At 37.4% G+C, this 19,993-nt stretch overlaps 2 protein-coding genes and 1 long non-coding RNA gene across 4 annotated transcripts; 2 read left to right on the top strand and 1 right to left on the bottom strand.

Moving 5' to 3' along the window:
* Nucleotides 1-607: 607 nt before the first annotated feature.
* On the bottom strand, nucleotides 608-7,039 carry LOC135643716 (uncharacterized). Its single transcript, XM_065161040.1, has 4 exons — nucleotides 7,034-7,039; nucleotides 5,300-5,628; nucleotides 1,073-1,155; nucleotides 608-962 (listed from the first exon to the last, which is right to left on the bottom strand). Exons 1-3 carry the CDS (start codon nucleotides 7,037-7,039, stop codon nucleotides 1,107-1,109), a joined length of 384 nt encoding a protein of 127 aa, XP_065017112.1. The 3' UTR covers nucleotides 608-962; nucleotides 1,073-1,106.
* A 484-nt stretch (nucleotides 7,040-7,523) lies between these two features.
* Nucleotides 7,524-9,022, top strand: LOC108953335 (uncharacterized). The gene is made up of 3 exons (XR_010498330.1): nucleotides 7,524-7,710; nucleotides 7,913-7,997; nucleotides 8,767-9,022. It is a non-coding gene; the product is annotated as an uncharacterized LOC108953335 (long non-coding RNA).
* Nucleotides 9,023-9,960: 938 nt separating this feature from the next.
* LOC135584324 (protein EARLY FLOWERING 5-like) lies at nucleotides 9,961-19,118 on the top strand. 2 transcript variants are annotated; one of them, XM_065160845.1, is made up of 9 exons: nucleotides 9,961-10,168; nucleotides 12,613-12,706; nucleotides 15,004-15,089; nucleotides 16,024-16,073; nucleotides 16,162-16,231; nucleotides 16,301-16,382; nucleotides 16,460-16,872; nucleotides 17,166-17,693; nucleotides 18,763-19,118. In XM_065160845.1, exons 1-9 carry the CDS (start codon nucleotides 10,088-10,090, stop codon nucleotides 18,979-18,981), a joined length of 1,623 nt encoding a protein of 540 aa, XP_065016917.1. In that variant the 5' UTR covers nucleotides 9,961-10,087; the 3' UTR covers nucleotides 18,982-19,118. The 2 variants fall into 2 exon arrangements, with proteins under 2 accessions (XP_065016917.1, XP_065016919.1); XM_065160847.1 differs by lacking the exons at nucleotides 9,961-10,168; nucleotides 12,613-12,706; nucleotides 15,004-15,089 and adding an exon at nucleotides 15,820-15,900 and having other exon boundaries at nucleotides 16,013-16,073.
* The last annotated feature ends 875 nt before the right edge of the window (nucleotides 19,119-19,993 follow it).

Genomic DNA, 19,993 nt, shown 5'->3' on the forward strand with positions numbered 1-19,993 from the left:
AGTGTCAACCAGTAACGTTCAACTCTTCGGACCACAAGAAAAGAAGGATGAGAGAGCACAGAGGTTGTCGCTCTACTTGTGTCAGCATGGACATGGCAGGACTTGCCGCACACTGTTTGGCGTGAGGAAAGCTCCAATGGTGTCAACCAGCAACGTTCAGCTCTTCGGACCACAAGAAACGAACGATGAGCGAGCACAGAGGTTGTCGCGCTACTTGTGTCGACATGGACATAGCAGCACTTGCTGCACACTGTTTGGATCCTGTGAAGGAGAAGACCTTTTGCTGCCTGCCCAAGTCATGGATGCAGATGTGATGGGGCGACTCAGGCTTTGGACCCCTCCTTGCTTTTAGGTTTGGCATCTTCACCTTTCTTTCGGGAAGAGAAGGCCTGTAGAAGTGGAGAGACTGAGCTTTCTTTTTCTCGATCTTTCTTTTTTGTCTTCGAACAGTTTCAGTCCATACGTTTGGTCTTGACTGGTTTCTGGGGAAAAGCGTGATGCATGATTCCAGGAGAGGAGCAGTTTCCTTCTTTTTGTTGCATGATTTCAGAGCAGTAGTACATCAAATTAAGCACAGGTCTGTTTTCTCATCATCTACGATCCATAGTTCAAACAGATGCATCTCTAATAGATATGATCACCATCCCCAGACACAACAGCGATTGGATAGTTGGAAGTCAGCAACATTTAATGATGCAACAACAACTGCTTTAAATGACTTGATAAAAGGATAGGATTTGGAGCCTTGGCACTTGATTCCATCTCGACATGACCTCCATTGTTAGTGCAGGAGGAAGAACCACCCCAGCCACCTCCTCTTCTATTGTAATATATTGTTCACGAAGGATATTGTTCTTCTTCTTGTCCATGTCCCTCTAGTTGAGTTCGTCCGAGTCTACTTGTGGTTTTTGCAGCTCCTGTTGGTTAGGATCTGCAGGAGAGCTTGCTGTGTCAGGTTCATCCTGCAAGAGCAACAAAAGAAGAAGAAAAAAAGGCATAAAGAAAGTTGAAAATAAGTCATATATATATATGAATATAATGGCACAAGGAATTCTATTTTGTTGCTGGTTACCATTTTCGGAGGTTCATCAACAAGGATAACTTCATTATCCAGGGTGAAGTTCCTTTGTTTGAACTTCTAGGTTGTTCATCCTCCTGCAACGTAAACCTCAAACTTAAGCTTGCTCTACCAACACCAGAAAATGACTAATCACACCACCGACAGTATCGACAAGAGTATGTATGCCTGACTCTGCATAACATCAGAAGAATAGAGGCGATAACTAAACTCGAACTACCAACTAGAATCAGAGTACATTATTTCATCTACAAGATACAATAAATGTCACCACAGTAATTTACTCATGGGTATCCATTATCATTTGATATATACAAACACACTAGTTTGAATGCTAATTCATGTTTTGTGTCCTGTTTCACATCAAAATGTAAAATAAAGCAGCAGAATCAGCAAGAAGAAATCTTTTTCCAATCGAAACATTGCGAACTACTGAAAGACAAGCCCTTCAATCCAAGGGCTGAAATTTCAGCAAGCACACGGGATTTGAAGTCGAGCCACACCAATGGTGGCTACTTTGATAACATTGACCAATTTTTGCCTTCTTCAGCAGGCACAGGGGATGTGCCAGTCATATCATGCCAAGCTGTATGGCGACAACATTGTGAAACCCTCCATGCTGCCAATAGTTAAAAAATCATGATTCCATCAATGAGTGGAAAAAAATTCAAGGTATCTTTTCAATCCTCTGTCCTGATGCTACTCCTGATTCTACCCAACATCTCTCCTTAAATAGGTAAAATGATATACCAAAACAGGATATAGTAGGGGCATGGGATTATAAATCGGTTAGTACAGAAGCACAGCATTTTATGCAGATAAACTCATTAATTATGTGTTATCAGCCTTTGATCCAATAATTAAAACGTCTATAAAGAACGAAAAAGATGTGCATGAATTTTGCCAGGTGTGAAGCCAGTTCTGAAAAAATGGCTCTTGAACACCTAGCAGATCAACAAGGCAAACTGGTTGCTGAACTTTAAATTCCTTGATCGTCTCTGAAATCACATCTCATTAGGAATCATCAGGAAGACATATTTCTAGAAGAGATGACAACTCATTTCCAACTGGCGATTGCAATATCAGCTTCAATAATCTTTCAGACCCTTATAAGAACGAAGCTAATTAGATTAGGAAAATGGTCCGCTAAAATAAAACATGAAGCTAGAAATAAGATTGCAACAAAAAAACAGGAAGAGAAGAAAAGCGAGAAGTCTCATTCAGTAAAAAGTTAAAACCCAAAATAAAAGAAGAGGGACAACAGACGACAACTACAATAACCATAAGAAAGAAGAAAGAAAATAGGTATACCCCTACACCTACGATGAATGAAGAACTTTAGATGATTTATCAATTATTAAAAGTTGATGAAACAAACCAATAACTCACGCCATACTTATGACGCGTATAGAAAAATATCCAACAATCTATTAGAGATGAATAGGTACATTAATTTACATAAAAGAACCAAAATTAATTATAACATGTCAAACAAAATTTTCCAATTATTTTATGGTGAATTGCACATCGTTCTCTAATGTTTTGCATGGATATGCATCTAACAAAATTTAATCGCAACTCGAACAACTATGTGAAGCCCGTCTTTGGAATCACTGATGATCATTCTTTGTAAAGTTGGAAAAGTGCTAAACATCTACTGTACGATATCATCAGATGGCTTTTCCACAAACTAAACTGTGGCATATACCATGCTGGTAGCTGTACCATGAACCACAAAAATCCCTTGTCCAAATAATTATGACTAAAACTCACCACTAACCCTCGGCACAAGGAACAAAAGCCACAAGAACTGTATTGCCCCTTGCAACTACTCCCACTGCATCTGTCTCCCATTTTTGCAGTATGCAGGTTATAATGGCTTTCATAACTGTCCTTCAAACTAGCACCATGCCTAAAATATATATTAAGTTTGCTGCTAAAAACTACTTGAGACATCTCCCATTTTCTTTTTTAAACTCTTTTTTGTATTTTCAAGGAAGGTAGAAAAATTCATAATATGCATGTCAGTGGAAGGGACAAACTAGGAAATCTCGGAGCAAATTTCAAGCCCCCAGGCCTATTTCCTCCTTTCTATATTTCAAGGAAATTCCTGATCTGAATTCAATGAAAGAGCTTAAAAAAGCTCACATGATGTGCTGGGGTGAAAATTTCAATCCCATTGATCTGCCCAACTTAAGGCAAACTAGCATTTCATAACCAAGTAGATTTTGCAAGATATAAGAAGTTATCATACATACCCAAGACAATCTTAAGGTTGATGTCTTGTATGGGAATTTCCAAACCTTATCCTTGAGGTATCAGTTGCTGCAGCAGGGTGGAGAGAGAACATGTATAAAAAAAGTCCTTTTTTCTATCAATTTTGGTAAATTTGAATCTCTACTGCATGTGCTAGCTGGCAAAATAGTACACAGTGTTATAGAAAAGATAGCATGTGAAGCTTCAAAGTAGATAAATATTAGAATATAACTTCCTATGCAAGTACCTATTACCTTATGACAAAAAGTTTCCTGTGCTTTTGTTGCATTTATGACTGAGATTCTCAGAATTTCCAACCATTAAATTCTTCAAAATGAAACAGTCAATTGCTGTTGCACGCAAAACATAAATATACTCATATAAAGGAGTTTCATGTACGAGCATACACTCGATTAGGAGTATTTTCATATATGAGTATGATGATGCCCTTCCTATTAGAAGTAATATTGCTAGCTGTTACTTTAGGCTCAAAGGTCCACATTGATGCTATTGGGGAGGGAGACAAGAAAAAACTGACCACCAAAAGAGAAATCCACCATAGTGTAACAATAAAACACATACCAGAAATCCAACGTAAGATTAACATGGTTCAGCAAATCCCGCCTATATTCATGGAGAAAAACAGATTATTCAATATATAAGATTAATTACAAGGCCCTTGAGTTATCTCTACTCAAGCATAGATTTCCTTGCAAACCCCCTCACATAAACCCAAAATAATTTACACTCTTTTCTCTCACCTTCTCTAGAAACCCTAGAGAGCACCCTTGAAGATACCCTAAAGAGAAACCTAAGAGCTCCAAGGATATTTCTCACATATTGCTCTTCCCCCTCCACCAAAACCTAGATATACATAAGTTATTTAGAAAAGACCCAAATCCTAATTACTAGGATTTCCTTCCTTCACGAGAACTCCTTGTATTAGGATTTTTTATCCCACTAGGATGCTAGCTCCAGGAATCCCAAAATACTTGTCAATCCCAACAACCTCTCTCTCGGTGAGTATTTTATCCACTTTTGTGCCTTCTAAAGAGAGAATATTTTTGCTTCACGTTCCTTTCAATCTTCATCACTCATTCTTGTTGAATCTCTAGTCATCGGATTTTTTGGGCTCTAATACTATTTTGTTGGAAAGGGAGAGAAGAAAAAAATCAAAGACCAAAAGAAAAATCCACCAAAGCTTAACGATAAAAAAAACGTACCAAAAAGCTAACGCAACATTAATGTGATTCGACAAATTCCATTTATATCTACAGAGAAAACCAAATTCTTCAATTTATAAGATTGATTATAAGGTCCTTGAGTTATTACACTCAAGCACAAATATTTTTATAGACATTCTCACATAAATCTCAAAGAATTTACATCCTTTTCTCTCACCCTCTCTAGAAACCCTTGAGAGTACCCTCTCTAGATGCCCTAGAGAGAAACCCAGGAACAACAAAAATATTTCTCACGTATTCCTCTCCCTCATTAAAATCTAAAGATACATTAGACATTAATAGAAGAACCAAACCCTAATTACCAGGGTTTCCTTCCTCTAAGAGAACTCCTTATATTAAGATTCTTTATTCCATGGCTATGGGATATTCCAAAATACTTGCCAATCCAAATAGATGCATGCTAAAACGAGCAGCCAGCATTGGTTCTACTTTGACAATTTCTAAATGTTAAAAGATTCAACAAACATCAAATTTCACGATTCACGAGTCCATTACTTTTCCTAAGAGCACATTTATACAAACACCATAAGAACCATATATCTAAACAAACCAACTTGGCATTTACTGAAGTTCCCAAGAGACCGATTTATCCAAAGGCAAACCAATGCCATGAAAATTACGAACGTCCAAGTACTGAGCTGATAAATAAACAAACAAAAAGAGCACAGGAATTAACATCAGCATCAAAAGTTTAGTTCCATATACGCAGCAGAAACTTCACCTTGTGCTGATAACTGGCTCGAACGAGGGCATCTTCGGTTTGGACCAGCGCCGTCGCCGCAACCCGCTCTGCGGCTCGACGTCGAACAGGCAGCCGAAGTAGAGCAAGGTCAACATGTCCTCGACCGCCCGATAGGGGTCCTCCTTGCTGTCGTCGTCGGCGGCGGCCGGGGCGGGGGCAACAAAGGTTGCTTCGTGGGGGGCGAGTGGAGGAAGGGAGGCAGCGGCGCGGGCAAGCTCCTCCTGGAGGGTGGCGGCGACGGGTATCCGGAGGTTCTCGTACTCGTCGACGAGGGCGGCGACGACGGGCTTGCAGCGATGATTGTCCCTCTAAAAAGCAAAATTTAGCATTCATTTCCCTTAAAAACCCTCATTAATCCCGCAATAACTCTATCATAACCATTAATATTGATAACAATTTCAAGGACATTTGCGGTACTTCATATTTCTAATTTAAATTAATTAATTATGTTCATTTCAAATATATTATATGTTACATCATTTATAAGCAAAAGTTTTTTTACGAAGATGTCTCTAATTTTTAATTTTCTTATTTGATATTTTTTTAATATTCTAAATATCTTTTTTCGTCATCCTTTTATCTTTACGGTGAGAATTACCAACTATCACCTTCGTCTCATCGTGATGATGGACTCCATCCTATTATTGCTATATCAAACTATCATTGTCACAAGTTTTGTTATCTCGTGTTGCCTTTATCATTTTTTATCATGACTAAAGTTCATAATATATCTTAAGATGGGTAGTTTAATATCTCAAAGAATGTATAAGGTATTAGCTATATCGCACGTCAATAACAATAAAACAATGAGGCACCCAAGATCTCAAGGTAGAACTCCTTTAGAAGCTCCATGCCTTACTTTTAAATCGCATCATATAGAGCTAATAGGAGTGGATGCAGAGAGAGATGACAAAGAAAACTTCCTTTTAAAAAAGATAGAATACGTCGGTCGATAAAGAAGAGGGCGAGAGGAATAAGATCGAGTCTGATGACAAGAGCACAAAGGATAGTATATAAATAGAGAGAGTGTGAGGTAAGGATAGATGACCACAACGAAATGAATATGATCACAATGATCGACAATGCCTAATCGGAAGGGGAGATAGCGACAACGAGAAATATTTATATTATTAAAAAAAATACTAAATAAGAAAATTAAAAGCTCATATACCTTTTGAAAAAAAATCCTAAAAGAGAGTTTTTTCATGCAAATCGTCCATTAGAACAACAGCAAAGATACTCTATTTTCAAACTCTGAATGAATAAATGTGAAACGAAGAAAAGATGTATTTGCCTTACAAAAGCAAAGTCGTATCATGTCACTGTCCGCCATGAACGGAAGGAAGCTAAATAGCTGGAGGAGTCTTGGAGACGAAAGGAATAAAAGCCAAGAAAGAAAAAAATTCAATCCGATTTCTTTGCTCATAAAGACGACATGACCATATTCCACTCATCTTCCACCTTTTACCCCCTACCTACTAAAACTTACCATGTTCATGTAATTGGTCAAAATTTCCAACATAGATTAATTAGCTTTCTTTTAAAGAAAAAAAAAGGATAGATATTAGTTCTCTTTTCTCTCTCTTTTTTAATCTAAATCAACTAGAAAAAATATAATTGATACGGGAGAGGGCACCAATAAAATTATTTAATCCTATATTTGTTGAGGAGTATGGGAACCAAGAACTCATAAGTCCTTCGGCTCTCTCTTACCCTCATAGACGTCTTTTAGAGCTCACATGCTCCAAAAGGATAAAATCGTATGGTATACCTATTGTCCAAAGCTGATAATTCTTATGAACCTATGGGCTACACTAATAATCAATCGATCAAATGATCACTTATCAAATTGGCACTAGGGCCGAACCCTGCACTTCGGTCGAGCAAACTCGCTCCCGAGTCGTGTACCTCGACTATGAGCCCTTAGATATACTGATAAGATCATTCAATCCCATATTGATTTAGGAGTATGAGAACCAATGAATTATAAGTTCATGAGCCTATAGACTATACCGATGGTCGATCGATCAAATGGGCCTCTATCACATCTAGATCAAAATTGAGCCGGTCGAACCGGATCAGATTTAAATTCGATGCACATGGCGCGGTTCGTGTGGGGTCGCACCTTCTCGAAGGTTGCTTGAGAGAGAGAAGGTTCCAACAACTCGACGCCTTTAACTTCGCGAGAAAGTTATACCCACACCGCCACGTCGATGCATCTCCTCTCCACCCTTCCGTTCATTCCAGCGCCTCTCTTTCTCTCTCTATAAGGACGTGGTCTTTCTCTCTGTAGTCGCCGTTTCCTTTACTTCCTCGCAGTACCGACAAAACCCTTTCCCCCGGTTGCAAGATGAGCGATCCAAAGTACGCATACCCTTATCCTGCTCAAGGTACGATGCTCTGCTGTGTTTTAATTCCTTGCTCGTTGTTGTTTCTTGGTGATCTGTGATCAAGGAGTTTTGTGTATCATCATCTGTTGGATCCGAGACTGTAGATCTTTCTTTTTTGTCCGTCTATGGTTCTGCTGTGTTTTCAGTTTTGTTGCATGTCAGATACCCATCTTTCTCTTCTCCTTTGCTGTGTTGGTTGTAGGCTATTATCAAGGGCCACCTGTGATGGCGCCACCACAGTATGCTGCTCCACCACCACGAAGACAGGCTGGTTTTCTTGAAGGATGGTATGTTCCTTCACCTTCTCCATCTTTCCTGTTTAATCTCTCGTGTCGTTAGGGTTTTTCTTTGTTAGTTTCTATCCGATTCGGAAGAAACCATATCAAATCTCAGGAAAAAAAAAAGGGCTAAAACATAACAAAAGACTCTAGTTTTTTTAATAATTATAACTAAAGAAACAATCTCAGTATATTGTGATTAATCAGTTTTTTTTCCAATCATATGGGGAATTTTGTTATCAAGAATTAACATTTAATAACTAAAACAACAAATCTAATCACATATAAAGTCTAAGGGCTATGAAAATAATTGTGCCCTTGTCATTTACCGTTGTAGTCCATCTAAAAAAATATACTTTTTATGAACTATATTCACTATGTTTATTGGATCGTTACCGTGTTGCTGATGTTGTTGTTTGCCTGATGAGTGTTGTTGTTATAGCTGATCACAATCTTGTTCCAATAATATTTTTTAGATTTTTAGATGATTATATCCGAATCTAAAAAGGTAAAGAAATTAATTAGAAACAAAAAAATTCTTAAAGAAGCAAAATCCCAGAAATTTGTGATCAATCAGAATCAGGCTTTGGTTCCGATCAAACGGTGATTTTTGTTGTCAAGATTCAATTTTTAATAACTAAGAACAGGGCTAATTGTATGGAAATCAATATGCCGTCACAATCTGCCCACACAGTTCTTCTGGCAAGATCACACCTATTTGTTATTATCATCTCCGCTATGCTTGTTAGTGCTAACTGTGGTTTGTTATTGTCGGCAGTCTCGCTGCTCTGTGTTGTTGCTGCCTCATTGACGAGTGTTGCTGTGACCCATCAATAATATTTATCAGCTGATCACAATCTCGTTCCAAGATTGTTATGCCCTTTTTATTTATGTGTGATTTAAATAAAAACTCTCAAAGATTATGATGTAAAAAGTTTCTTTAGGACCAAGTTTGTGTCATATAAAAAATCTTTGCAGCCTCTGTATACTGTGATCGTGGAACAGCTTCATCGATAGTATTCCTTGCTTGTGTATTTTCCCTGCTCCTTTTTCTTCGTGTGGAATTAACATGGTGGACTCTTATTTCTGACCTTTGATTTCAGCAACAAAAAGGTTGAAATTAAGTAATGTCGCTTTGCATTATGGTCAATGTCAGGTTTTCTTATGGAATATATTCTCACATCTGAAGCTAGGATTCTGCTTGAACTATTATCATTTGACAAATGATAGACCAATCCTGGATGCCAGTTTGTTGACCTTTATTAAAGCCTCTTAACCTATTAATTTAGAGAAAAATGATAGAATTAGATGAGTTAGGCTCTTTGCATCACACAGACTTGGTTCCACCATCCATTCTCTGTCCAATCAACTTGCACAGAAAATTATTGGCTCAATTTGACAAACATTCTGAAGTAGAACATCCAACCAGAGCAGAATAATTGAATTCATGAGGCCCATCACCCACCATCCTTTCAGAGTGGAAATTCTTCTCAAAATTAAAAAAAAATGAAGAAAACTAAGAGTAGATAGAGATAAAATAAAAAAAAGGCACTTTTGAGGAGAGAGATTATAATAAAAATATTATGATTACAAACAGATGTCAATCAGTAAAGATTTTGACATATTAATTTAGGTTTAAAATTTGCTTTTATGTATATATAAAAAAAAAAACTATGATGATAAGAAGAAGGCTCATATAATGTGTAATAAAATGAATTTTGCTTTTATGTATATAAAAAACTATGTTTTCTCCAACTCCTCTTTGACCGATAACATTTCAGTCTGATAGATGAAATGGTATTATCTTTTTCTAACTTGGAGGGGTGTTTATGATATTTACAATCATGTGGCCCCCATCACTGCAACGGTGAATGGGCTTTTTTTGAAAGTTTAAAGGCCGACTTGGACCGGTCCCGAATTCGAATCCGGTCCAACTTAATTTTGTGCCAGCGATAAATTACTCGGGCCATCGAAGTTGAACCAGAAGCGGAAAGCGATCGTTGCAAGAAGAAGAAGAAGCAGAAGAGCAGAAGAAGAGGAAGTAGAGGGTTTCTTTCTCTTCTGGTTTCGGAAGCAGGAGCAGCGGAGGGGAGGACAAAATGAAGACGACCAAGGGAGGGAAGGTGATGAACCCCACCGACGCCTACCGGAAAGAGCTCCGCAAGAAGGAGCTCAAACGGGTACCAAACATCAACCCTTTAGTTTCCCCTTTCTATTGATTTGATATTGCCCTTAGGTTTCTCTTCTTTCTTGTGGCATTGCTTCTAGGGGTATCTCTTTGTAATTGTTTCTGAACGTCCCGCTCTTTTACCCTTATTTCAATTTTTAGGGTTTTCTTTCTCTAGTTTAGTGTGCCTCGTTTTTTCTGTTTAATGGAGGATATCTTATGATGAAGTGTGTTGGATTCTTTGGGCGCTAACTAAAAATATATGAATTTTTTTAATAAAGATTGGGAACCGAGTCCTTTTTTCCCACTTTCTTATTATACTTGGGATCAAATGTGAAGCTGCTGCTGGTTCTTAAACATAAATCGTAATCTGTCTTCTTGATATCCTTTGTATTAATCTTGAAATAATTTATTCTTTTTGATAGCATAAAAACTTTCTTTTTTACTGCTTAACACCCAAGAAGAACTAAAATTAATGTACTTAATTTCATCTCTCATTCGTGTCTATTTATTTGAGTTGCAAACATTGTTTACTATTTCTGAGTGATGATTCTGTATTAGTGGAAAATGCTATAAGGTTTTTTTTACTTTGTAAAAGCAATCATGAAATTTCTACCTGTCATGCTAAGTGATGTGAGGATTCAGGAACAATAGGGGAAAATTGAGGACGAGAGTGCACTTTCTATGTTTTTTCCTTAAAGAGATGCCCACTGGAAAACGTTGCATTGCGGGAAATTAGAAATTCAAAGATGAAACAATATCTCAATTACTAACTCTTGGTTGAAATGCTTGTAAAAAAATTACACTTATAAGTGGGATTGGTGATGCAGCAAGCTGGAGTTTTTTTAAAAAAAAAACTTTTTTCAGTCTATTGTAGGTTCAACTAAGTTGATGTGCACTTTTTCTTCCTAAATTGATTCTCGGTTCTGTATGTGCAGATTTGCCTTCATTGTTTCCTCTATAGACCATTGATTTTCTCACGTAACTAATTGGTCATTCCTGTAATGCAAAACATATGATACTTCTTCCTTTTATGTCTTTCAAGATGACAAGGAAATTGGACTTTTTTATGTTTATGCTACTTTTTGTTGATTTCTTTTAGCTTGTCTGTCAGGCTTGGTCTACATCACGGGATCTAAAATAAAATTTCCCCGAGACATGCCTGCAACAATTAGAAGTCTTTGATTATGAAGGTGTTTTTAATGAATTTGGTTGAACCAGAAGTTTATTGCCCCCTTAGGACATGCAGGTACATGCATACGAAACCAATCAAGCATCAATAAAATATTATAATCTTTAGGAGTCCGAAGGCAGCCAAATTGAATACAATGTGACTAGAGCTTCCTATTATCAGCCATCGTATGTGTTCGCATATATTTAGTTTGAGAACAGGTTAGTGCTAAACATCTTAAGTTTTGCTGCTTCACATTTGCCAAATGGCCTGATAATTTGGTTGGGTTGGATGGGTTAACCATGAACCTTAAACCATTTCAAGTTGCAGCTCTCAGAAGTAATCTTAATTTTGGAGCTTCTATGTAGAAAGATCAGTACTATCCTGTTATGGTTCCATACATTATTTAATTTTTTACATATTTGATAAGATATTGAAATGCTAACAAATCTTATTGATTTTAAATAAGCGAAAATCAACTGTACGAAGAAATGGTGATGTAATTTAGATGTGTGTGAAACTGTAACAATGATGATAAAGAGAGAGATATTATAGAAAAAAAATAGAAGAAATAAAAAAGGAAAATAATTTGCTAAAATGTTTAAATGGATGTTCTACTGTGTCAGTTGTTAACATTGAGCTTTTTTTTTTCCTAAGGCTCTCATACATACCACATTAATCCTCTAACTAGAATTTTTTTGTTTTCCGAATCTCTCCCTTTAACCATTATAGCACCTATATGATTGTATGATTCATCTTGCTCTGTTGAAAATTTAAGCATCTGCATTGAGGGCACCACAAATATTCATTTTGGTTAGTTCTTGTTTTTCCTTGTTTTGCACAGATGAGACTTGCTTTGCAGTCTGTGAGGAAATTGACATGAATTGCACTTTGTAATAACGGTTTTCAATTCTGGTTTCACATACCTAATTTAAATTCTTACTGTTATTTCATTTTTATCAAAAGAACCCAACAGATTATCTAACATGTGTTACTATGTAATTTTCATGAAATATGTTACTTATCTTGTTTCATAATTGATGTGTGTATACAAGCTATAGACTGATGTTTCTTTGACAATTCTTGGCATTTTAGTTGAGAGCACTCCAAAATCTTACCTTTTTTTAGTTGACTCGTATGTCAGATTTTATGGTCAAATTTGGGCCATGACATATATATATATATATATATATATATATATATATATATATATATATATGTGTGTGTGTGTACTATAAGTTTGTTGTTTATGTTACTTACTCTTTTCAATGTAACTGGTGTCATAGAACAAAAAAGAAAGGAAGAAGGTCCGTGAGGTTGGTATATTGAAGAAGGACCCTGAAGCCATTCGGGAGCAAATTGAGAAGTTGGAGAGGATGAGTAAGTTAATTGACCTGAATGTTTAATTAAAAGTTTTTATAGAGATATTGCATTTGGTAATTTGATATGACTTTTAGGTGGTTGATAATTCTAAGTTATTTGAATTGCTTACAACCTATTCTGTACATGTACTAACCAGTTTTGTTGTTAAATTTGCTCATTCTTTTCCCTACTTCTATATGGTTCTGAGAATAATAATATGCCTCTTTCATGTTCTCATGGAACTTTAAATGAGTTGGAAGATATCTACCAATTTAAATAGTAAAGTTACAAGTTCGCTGAGGGTGTTATTCATTTAGTTTCGAAATGTGAGATCTTTTTTTTTATTTAGTTCTTTAACAATGATGCTAGACCTTTATCTCAATTGTAGAGAAAGCCTAGAGAAGGAAATCATGATATGCAACTCATGATCTTTGAGTAATACAATTATCTTCAGATTTCTAAGGTGTTCTTATTTGCATTATCATTTTGAGTTTAGAATTGATCCTTAATTCCAGAAGGACAAGCATGTCTTTTTTCGTACATAGGAGTTTGAGAAGTCCTCTATATCAGTCATAAGGAATATTATTGACTCTTTCAATCACTGATTGATAATGCGGAGAAAATGGGAAGACCAGATCCGAGATATGCCCAAGGGATTGGGAGGGCTGTTATCTTATTTATTACCTTATAGATATTCCTCTTTTTTCTTTTTGCTGTATATGTAATATGCCCAAAAGGAGTCAGATGGTTCCTCGTTAAGTGGAACAGTAGCTAGTTGGTTCGATTGAGTGTAATATACCCTAGCGTTGCCTTTGCCTCCACCGCATCTTTGTCGTTGCCTCTGCCGCTGATGCACAAGACCGATGCTTCCTCTACCGTTGCCTCCACCATCGATGCACAGGATCGACACTTTGTCGCTGGCGGACGAGTCCGAAGGTGTAGCTTTCGTGCGCAATTCCCTCCATCGTCGTTACTTTGTGTGTAGATTCTTCCACTATCGAGGGAGAGGATCACATCTTCCTCCGCCACCGACGGACACATCTAAAGCTTCCTTTGCCCACAATGTCATCGTCCGCAGCTTCCGCTGTCGCTGTCCGAGGCTTTCTCTATCGCTAGTGCTATCGTCCGCAGCTTATCCCGTCGTTGTTGTTGACTGAAGCTTCCTCCGCCGCTGTTGCTGTCGTTCGCAGCTTCCTCTACCGCCGTCGCTGTCATCCAAAAGTTCCTTCGTCACTGTCATCCTCTCCTTCCCCACTTTCCACTGTCGGTGACTCTTTTTCCCCCTCTAACTACTGTTAACAGTAGATTAAATACTATTAACAGTAGATTGTTAACTACTGTTATCATATAATAGTCCCTATTTAGATTTTAACACTGTTAATATATATTTATTAATTTTATTATATATGTTTTATATTTTAATATTTCAGAGCTTCTCGCTTCGCTTGGGTAAGTGCCTAGTGCCTTGGATATTTTGGAACCTTGATGTCTTTTGGTGCCTAGCGCTTTTTAAATCACTGATTGAGAAACATGACACTTGTCCTTGATGTTTTATATTATATATGTATGCTTTTTTCCTATTCCAGATCCTATATTAGAGCACTTGTCCTTTATAATGATATCCTTGAATTATCAGAAGAAATTGACCTCCATAGAGCTAAATGGTGAGTAGCATTCATGCCACTATCCCCAAGTAATTCAACTCCAGCCAGAACTTATTTTGGCTTATGATGATTGGCAGAAGGTTTTTGGAGGATTAAGTCATGATAGCTGATACTTTGTCCATAATTGTTGATCTTTGGGATAGAAAGTAATGTGCTGAGGATCTCTTTGATTTATTTGATTCTGCTATATGGATGGTCTGCATAGAGTTGACTATGGAAAGTAAGAAAGTAGAGTGAAATACCTTAGAATAACTGGCACATGGTAACACTATTTTTACAAACTCAACCACAAAGTAGAGTGATGCTCTTTAATCTAGTATAATGCCACTTTAGTTATTCAACTGAACCTCTTTTAGTTAAAATTTTTTAGTACCATTTTTATTAACAGTAAAGACACCTTTAATCCTTGAGATATCTACCTGAGTTGTCAAAACACAAGACATAATGCTGTATGCAAGACGTGTGCCCTCTATGGGTCTTGCCTATGTTTAGTTAATGTTTTGAAGTGGGTCAATTCTTTTGCATTTGTTAATCGCATTTTAGTTGCAGACATTCATCACTCTCTCTCTCTCCTTGTCTTAATTATTTAATTCTTGATGATGTTAAAATAAGTATCTCAAGGTCTTACTGACTGTTTTTTTCATTGTGCAGAAGCAGATGGTGCTCTTGACAAGGCAAGGAAGCATAAGAAGAGACAGCTTGAGGATACCTTGAATCTAGTGTTGAAGAAAAGAAAGGTCCTTACTGCTGATTAAACTCTCTGATCATCTTGAATGGTATCTGTTTGGTTATTATAAAAAGATAACTTTCTTGACCAAAGACTTAAGCATTCTTTAACATAAAGATTACAGATTTGTTTATAGTAAAAAGAGGACTCAAAGCTTCACTTTTTTACTAGCTGATTAGTCATTTTTATATCCATTTTTTCCCCTAACGAATATACAAGGACAACAAATGTAGAAAATGGTTACTAAAACTAATTAGCATATGTGCTATGATTGCTACTAATTGAGTACCTTTATAGGGATAAGGATGTAGAGTTCACTCCGGGGACCCTTCATCATAATAGCATTATGGTGAATGTATGTTGTCTGCAATTAAATTCTATTACCGTTCCTAATTTCTGTCAGAGGAAAGCCATTCTATATATTTACCTCATGTTAATATTATATGGATAATGCGTGCATGTTCCTCTGGTAGGCAGATTAAAGAAAATACTAAGTTTGAGCTTCTGCAGGTATGATGTGCTTTTGAGTGGTGCTGGCGCATCATATGACATTAAGAAGCATATTCTGCAACTTAAGATGGTTGTCATTTTACAACTGAGACCCCTGTGTAACTCATCTAGTATATAGCTATACTTGTCAGTTACCTTGTGATGGGAAATCTGAGGAAATTTTTTTGAAGTCAATGGTCAAATTGGGAACATATATGGTGGGAATTTAAAATGGAAATGGGAAGATTAGAGCTTGAAAGAAGTCTTAAGTGCGGTCAAATAATTCATGAAGCTGCACACAGAAAATTGCTACCAGGCTTGTTGTGATAAAAGTAGGCCAACTCATTTTGATCTTGTTACTGACTGCATATTACCATATGAATTTGTTAATTTTGTCTGATGGTATATCTAATCATGTTCACATACATTTTTCACACATTTTAGCTTCTGAACAGGAGTATGAAGAGAAAATGCGGGATAAGGGTGAGACACCAGTAATGTTCAGGTTAGTGTTATGACATGAAGTCATGCAGCAATTCTTTTGGTAGCTTTTTATTTTCAGTCTCTCATGATCGTTTTTCTCTTCCTATCAGTCACTTGGGCCCCCCTCGAAGAAGAGCAACTGCAGAGGAAGAGGAAAGGGATAGACATCCAAAGCCTGAGGTATCATCCGGATCAAGTTGTTTAATTGAACCGTAAGCCCTGGAGACACTAAAAAGCTTGTGGCTGCAGGACTCTGTTTACTATCATCCTACATTGAACCCAACAGGGGCACCACCTCCTGGAAAACCTCCAATGTATAAATCATCTATAGGTGACTATCCTGATTTGTCTAAGTAATATTACTACAGTATTTTCTTTGCCCATCTAATTCTTTCTAGCGCACTGCAGGACCTAGGGTCTCATTGCTTGCTTCTTCAAGTGCTGCAGCATCATCTTCAAAATCAGAAACAGAAGAAGCTTTATCTGTACCGCCACCACCACAACTTCCACCACCTTTGCCAGGTGCTGATGGAAAGACTTCTGATGATGATTCTATATTGCAACCATCTATGCCTTTACCTCCCCCTCCACCAGCTCCACCAAAGCCTATTGCCAATTTGAGTTCGTCATTGCCCCCTCTGCCACCTCCAGGACCCCAACCTAAAGAATCAGTTGCAATTCCTACTTTGCTGCCTACACCTCCACCACCACCTCCACCTCCACCTCAGCGGCCTTTGCAACTACCTCCGCCCGTCGCAGCTGGAAAGGAAGCTGATAAAACTGCAGATTCAGATGGGCCAATTATAAAAGATTCTGATAAGGTATATATGTGATTCTATTTGAACGTGTAATCATGCTTGTTTGGAACCTTAATTTGTTATATTTATTTTTAAAGTACTGCAATCTTGGCATATTTTAATTTATACTGCATGAGTTGTTTTTGTAGCTGTGTTCTTTCCCTAAAACATATACCAGTTTTCACGGTCATAATTTAGTTTGAGTGATCTTTCTTGTTCATCATGCACATCAATATGTTCATGAGCTTGCTGTGTGTCTTTTTTATTTTAATTATTTGTTTTTTAAATGAAATATTATATTTTTCTTTCTTTTGTAGGTGACAGCTGGACTTCCTCTACCTCCACCACCCCCAGGATTACCAACAAAATCAGCACAATCCGATAACGCATCATCTGAATCTGCCCCCAGCAGTGCTCCAATTTCAAATTACAAGTCACAGATGGCTCTGCTGGTGCCACCACCTCCAAGAGAGCCACCACCTATGGCTCATAGAGTTTCTTTAATAAATCCTTTGCCACCTGACATGATGCCTCCTGCCATTGCACACTTCCCTCCCCCTGATTTAAGGCCACTGCTGGTAGCTCCTGGTATTTCTGGGAGGCCTCCACCTCCACCTCCCCCAGGAATTGTTCCAGCATTAATTCCCAGGCCAATGTTTGCAGCACCTCCAGGGCCACCACCATTTCTAAGGCCTCCATTTCAGTTAGGTTACCCAATCCCTCAAGAGGATGATCTTGATGCCTTGAGGCCCTCTGCACCCCAGAAGCCATCATATGTTAAATCAGCAGCATCAACTGTTGTCAAGAGACCATTAGCACAGCATAATCCAGAACTAACAGCCATGGTATGTTTCAGCCTTTTTGATTGTCATTGCAGCTGGACCTTTCAACTTATAATTTTTTTGGAATTATTTATCTTGCATTATGTGAAACTCTTTAACTTCATGGGGCTAGCTCTAGTATCATTGTTATAAACATAATCATTGCTCGTATTCTTACGGCTCCCATTTTGTCAAGATTTTACTTAGGCTTTTACAACTTTTATGATCTTATCTGTCTTTCAGTGTTTGTGAAAAACCTTGATAGCTAAATAACCTATATATATATATATATATATATATATATATATATATATATATATATACACACACGCACGTGTGCACACACACACACTCTCTTTTCCACCAAGTATTGAGTCACACAATGACAAGGTATATCGGTGAGCTTGATAAATTTTGAACATGTGCAGGTAGTTGCTAAAAGGTTTTTGAACATGAAGGAAATGGTTTGGATGACAGTATTCTATCCTTTAGTTTCATTGACTTGATTTCTGAGCGTATCCTTCTTGGCTCTCAAGTTTGGACGACACATAGAAAGTAGGAAAATATTTGTCATAGATCTGACAAAAAACTTTGTTCAAAATATTGCATTAATCTTGAGCAACAGAGAAACATGGCAGAAAACATGATACATAGTCACAAGGATCTTATGATCGTTATCAATTTGTTCAACATAAAGTCGTTACTCGTTGGTTCAGCATAAAGAAGTTTGGAGAATACAGAACTTCTAAATAGATCCTGAAATGTTCTAAATAATTCTAGATACAAGTACCTCTAGATATAAAACTTCTAAATAATCCTGAAATGTCCAAGGAGCATTGATTTATGGTAAGCACTTCTGATACAAGCACATTGTGCTGTTTAAAGTAAGGATTCTTGTTTTGTGGTTGCCACGCAAGCATGCTCATACACATTTGTCTCTTCTTTTATTGAAAAGAATTTTATTCTGTGGCATTTTTAGAATCTTAATGTACACGATTCTGCCTTTTGTACAATGATCCTACGGTGTCATTGATGTTTATAGAGCTAGTCCATCGAATTACTTGATGGGTAATATTTGTCGACTTGGAAGCAGGTGCCTGCATCGGTGCGTGTGAGGAGAGAGACTGCTGCTCCCAAAGCAAAACCAAAGTCACATCCCCCTGCTATGGCCTCGGTTTCCAAGCCTTCCGTTGTAACATCTGCTGTGAAACCAGAGACGGCAACTACATCAGGCCCCAAGTCGCAGAGTATCGACGACTCGTATATGGCCTTCCTGGAGGACATGAAAGTCCTCGGTGCTCTTGATAGCTAGGCTTAGCAGTTAGTGATACAAAAGGTGTTTCTGCTGACCAACTCATTGACAAAGGGACCATACTCTGGTGCCACCCATTCAATTGTAAACCAATGGAGTGCCTGCTTTGATTATAATTCTATGGTGGAATTCTCCTTCTCGGGTGTCTAAGATACAATTTCTATGCTATCTGATGTATCAACACCCATTAATACGACAGCCAACATTCTTTGGTTCCAAAACAGAGAACGATGCCTACATGGACTGTGGAATGTCTTGACTTCTCTCTCTATCATATTGTTCGATTCGTTGATGGAGTTGAAAAGAGTATTATTGGTGGGCAATAGGAGAGATACAGGGAGACCTAAAAAATGAATATCCGTTAGCTTTAAATACCCTAGATTTAATTTACTATAGACTTGGTGGAGTTGTCCATCCTTATTCATAGAATATTGTTCTTCTCAACTTTATGTCGTCAAAAAATAAAAAATAAATAATTTCATCGATAGCTTCGGTAGTAAAATTCAAACAAAAAATATTTTGCAAATGTTATATTTTTTTCTGATCGCAAGTGGCTAAGGGTCAACTATAAAAAGGTGAAGATGAATACGATTGACGAGGTCACTCTTTCTGTCGCCACACTTCATCCACTTCACAAAGTACGGCAACCGCCGCCATCAGACTATCAATCCCAAAAAGTTGGGACACACAGTTTTGTTGGTTGTTGTTAATCTTGTTAAAGCAGTAGTTAAGTCGGCTTAAATGTTATCAGGTTATCAAACTAGTGAATGCTTAAATGCTATAATGGTGCAAAGGACTAATTACATATTACACGGTTTTAGTTTTTTCGCGAAACATTAAGATTTATTTACCCTAACTACATTAGTTTATTGACGGAAACACGAAAACAAAAGATAAATTTTTTTTAACATTCAGTGATGGATGATGACGTCGTTGGTGTCGACACCGACATAGTTTCCTGACCACCTCTAATGACGATAAGATCCACTCTCACTACGATGCCACCCACCTC

The sequence above is a fragment of the Musa acuminata genome, chromosome BXJ3-7 (assembly GCF_036884655.1).
Source record: "Musa acuminata AAA Group cultivar baxijiao chromosome BXJ3-7, Cavendish_Baxijiao_AAA, whole genome shotgun sequence".
Lineage (NCBI taxonomy): Eukaryota > Viridiplantae > Streptophyta > Magnoliopsida > Zingiberales > Musaceae > Musa > Musa acuminata.